Source organism: Cariama cristata, unplaced genomic scaffold (genome assembly GCF_000690535.1).
Source record: "Cariama cristata isolate BGI_N322 unplaced genomic scaffold, ASM69053v1 scaffold24578, whole genome shotgun sequence".
NCBI classification, from domain to species: Eukaryota; Metazoa; Chordata; class Aves; order Cariamiformes; family Cariamidae; genus Cariama; species Cariama cristata.
Window position 1 is genome coordinate 3,932 of NW_009630962.1, and position 2,982 is coordinate 6,913.

Consider the following 2,982-nt stretch of genomic DNA (forward strand, 5'->3'; position numbering starts at 1 on the left):
TACGGTTGGGCCCAAACGAGCCCCTCAGTGAATTTGGACCTTCGTCTCGGCAGGTGCGAGGACGGTAACACAGAAGAATGAGCGCATCAGAGATGTAAAAATAATGAGGAGCAATAATTCCAAAAGGGAAGTGCTTTGTGGTTAGCTTGTTAAAAAAAATTTAAAATAATACTATTTTCTACTTTTCCTAATTTTTAGCATTTCAGAAAAAAACATCTGTGCTTAACATTCAGTATTTCTTCGGCCCGTGAGTCAGCTGAGAAAGCCCCAAGCCCACGCCCAAGGAAAGAAACTGCAGCTTCCCTGGTACTTCTGAGGGAACGAGCACAGGGACCCCCAGGGAGGGACTGTGAAAAATATCCTCCTACGTCTTACTGCTGACCGAAAAATGGCATTTTTCTCTTCCCTCCTCCCACCAGCTGCTCCACACTGGCCGGAAGAGCATGGATTGATCCTTCCCAAAGGTCTCTCACCTCAGAGAACAGGTAATACTCCTCGGCGAAGTACTGGAACGCTAAGTAGTGATTGAATATAACCAGCACTGCCAAAGGAAAACACGGCAAAGTCAGTCTCCAGCCTGAAAGAAATACCATCTGCTTCCTCCAGGGCCCCCGAAAGAGGACATCCACCTCCACTGCTGCAGACCCTGCGAGGCACAGCTCCTCCTTGTCACGCGTCCCCTTCCCCGCAGCCCCTGTACGCCTGGAATCCTGCTGTTGCTAAAATATTTTCACGCGTCTAGTGAGAAATGGTGAGTCCCCCCCCAGCTCCATTCTGTTACTCTTTTCAGCCCCAGTCGAGTCCCTCGTCCCTCTGGTACTTTATTCTCCGTGTCCCCGAGGGCACCCTGGAGAGCCCAGCCTGACACTTGCTAATGCTGCGCAGCACCGAGACAAGAAGAAAAAAACCCCACGTCCTCAAGAGCCGCCGCGGAGAGAAGCTCTTCTGCCATCTGTAAACCAAGTCAAGCTGAAACGTGGCCAGGACAGTGCGGTTAACACTGTCCTCGGCAGCGAAAAACACCACTTAGCTCTTAAGAGGCAGGAATCGGGGCTTGCTTTCCCCCCCTTTTTTTTTTTTTTAGATGCCAAGACAGCAGCTCCAGCCCAGGAGCACCAGGACCGTACAAACCCAGCAACAGACAGACCTGACACAAAACGCTGCGTCCCGCTTTATCCTTCTTTCCAGCCTAAGGATGTCACCCGAGATGGGTTTGCCAGAAAACAGACCTCCTGGTCTACGCACCACGGGAGAGCTACACACATTTTCAAGTAGCGGATAAAATCCTACCTACCTGAATGCTTTGAGGAGCAGAAGTATTTTAGTCATATACAGACAGCCCCCTGAAATATGCATAAGGACTCCAGAAAGTCATGCTGGAAGAAATTTGGCCCGTTCACTGCTACTTAAGGTGTCACTACAAATCACTCAGAGCAGAGATTTGAAGCCAGATCCGTGCACAGGACACTAAAACACGCAGGCGGCTCAGCAACTCGCAGCAGGAGGAAACCATTTACCTACTCGGAGCAGCCAAAAACCAGTTTAATTGGCAGAGCAACCGGCGCACCGCCCCAGACCCGGTGGCAGACCTACTCCCAGGTTCAGCCTCCGATGTGGCTCTGGCCGTTCATCAGCTGAGCGTGGCAGACAACCGACTAAGCTGTCTGCTTTGGCCAAAATATCAGTGCTGCTAATTTAAGCCGCTGTGCCCGCACCAGCCGCTCAGAAGAGAGACCCTCATGCCCGTCTCACACCAGGGTTTGCCCAGGCAGGGAGCCACGAGGGCCGCAGGAACAGGCTCGGCACATACCACAGAAAAGGGGCAAAAGCGAAAAATAAAACTCCCTGATTTAAGCTCAGCATTTCTGACAGGACTTTCTCCAGTAACCTCGATGAATTTCCACATTAACTGTGGACATTTGTCTCAAAGCTTTTCTTTCTCTAAACATCAGCTCCTTATGACGACACACGCACCTTCTCGCGCAGCCCAGCGTGACATCAGGCTGCGACTACACACGCCGGGTTTTTTACTTTCCTCCAAATCCCTCCTGCTCTTTACCAAGACCCAGCGAACGCCCAGAACAGGAGGTGGGCAGGGAGGACGCCGAGCTTTGGGCCAGCTGGGATCTCGTTTCCCCAGCGCTGCTGCCTGAGTTTGGAGCAGAACCGGCTGGAGGGTGAAGCGGAGGGTGCCCGGGAAAGCCTGGCACCCCTGGCTCTGTGCCGGGACGTGCAACCAAAGGTCCTTCCCACACCACCAGGCCCAGCCCCCAATTATCGCAGTCACATCATAAAATGCGATTAAAAAGTACGCACAAAGCTCAAAGTCCTTTTAAAAAAAGCTACCGGGGCTTCAACAGCAAAATCCAAACCTTTGCTGCCACCCAGAGCCCACCGGTGATGGGGGTGACGAGGCTTCCTCCACCCCAGCGCCCGCTCCCACCCCAGCGCCCACTCCCACAGGGAAGGTGACGGCCCCACTCACCGCAGGACAGTATGAAATTGGAGGACGTCAGGACGATGAAGGGGAAGGTCTGCAGCAAACCGAAGTAGACAAGGTTGGTGAAGAGCCCCACGCCCACCATGAAACCGGGAAAGTGTTCAAAGAGGTAGAGGCCAACCAGCACGGCCGAGGAGAACTGGAAGAGAGAACGGGGGTTGTCTGGGGTAAATACAGGGGTGCAGACAGGGGGACGGTGGGCAGCTGCACCGGCAGGAATCCTGCCACGATCAAGGTGATTTTTAGTGCGGTCTGACAGCACCACAGCTCCCCACGCACCTCCCAGTCGGCACCAGCCCCTTGGGAAAGGTCCAAACAGGAATCCCACCTTGCTGCTGTGGCTTCTGGTAGGATACGCCACGGCTGGGCCTCAGTTTCCCCAGTCAGGGGGGAGAGGTGTCACCAGGAGGGGTGAGGCAGGATCACCACCTCCTCGGTTAAGCGAGGCACCGATCGAAGTGGCCTCTGCCAACCTCCCTCCT

The 2,982-nt window shown here is 53.9% G+C and overlaps 1 protein-coding gene across 1 annotated transcript in view; it reads right to left on the reverse strand.

Annotated features, from left to right (window-relative positions):
- The window catches only part of TEX261 (testis expressed 261), a gene marked incomplete at its 5' end in the record, with an annotated part of 4,546 nt that overhangs the window by 1,299 nt on the left and 265 nt on the right, over positions 1-2,982 (reverse strand). Inside the window, 2 exons of the mRNA XM_009705778.1 lie at positions 474-541; positions 2,486-2,639. Of these exons, the coding sequence (XP_009704080.1) occupies positions 474-541; positions 2,486-2,639 (222 nt within the window). The remainder of the gene's footprint in view (positions 1-473; positions 542-2,485; positions 2,640-2,982) is intronic.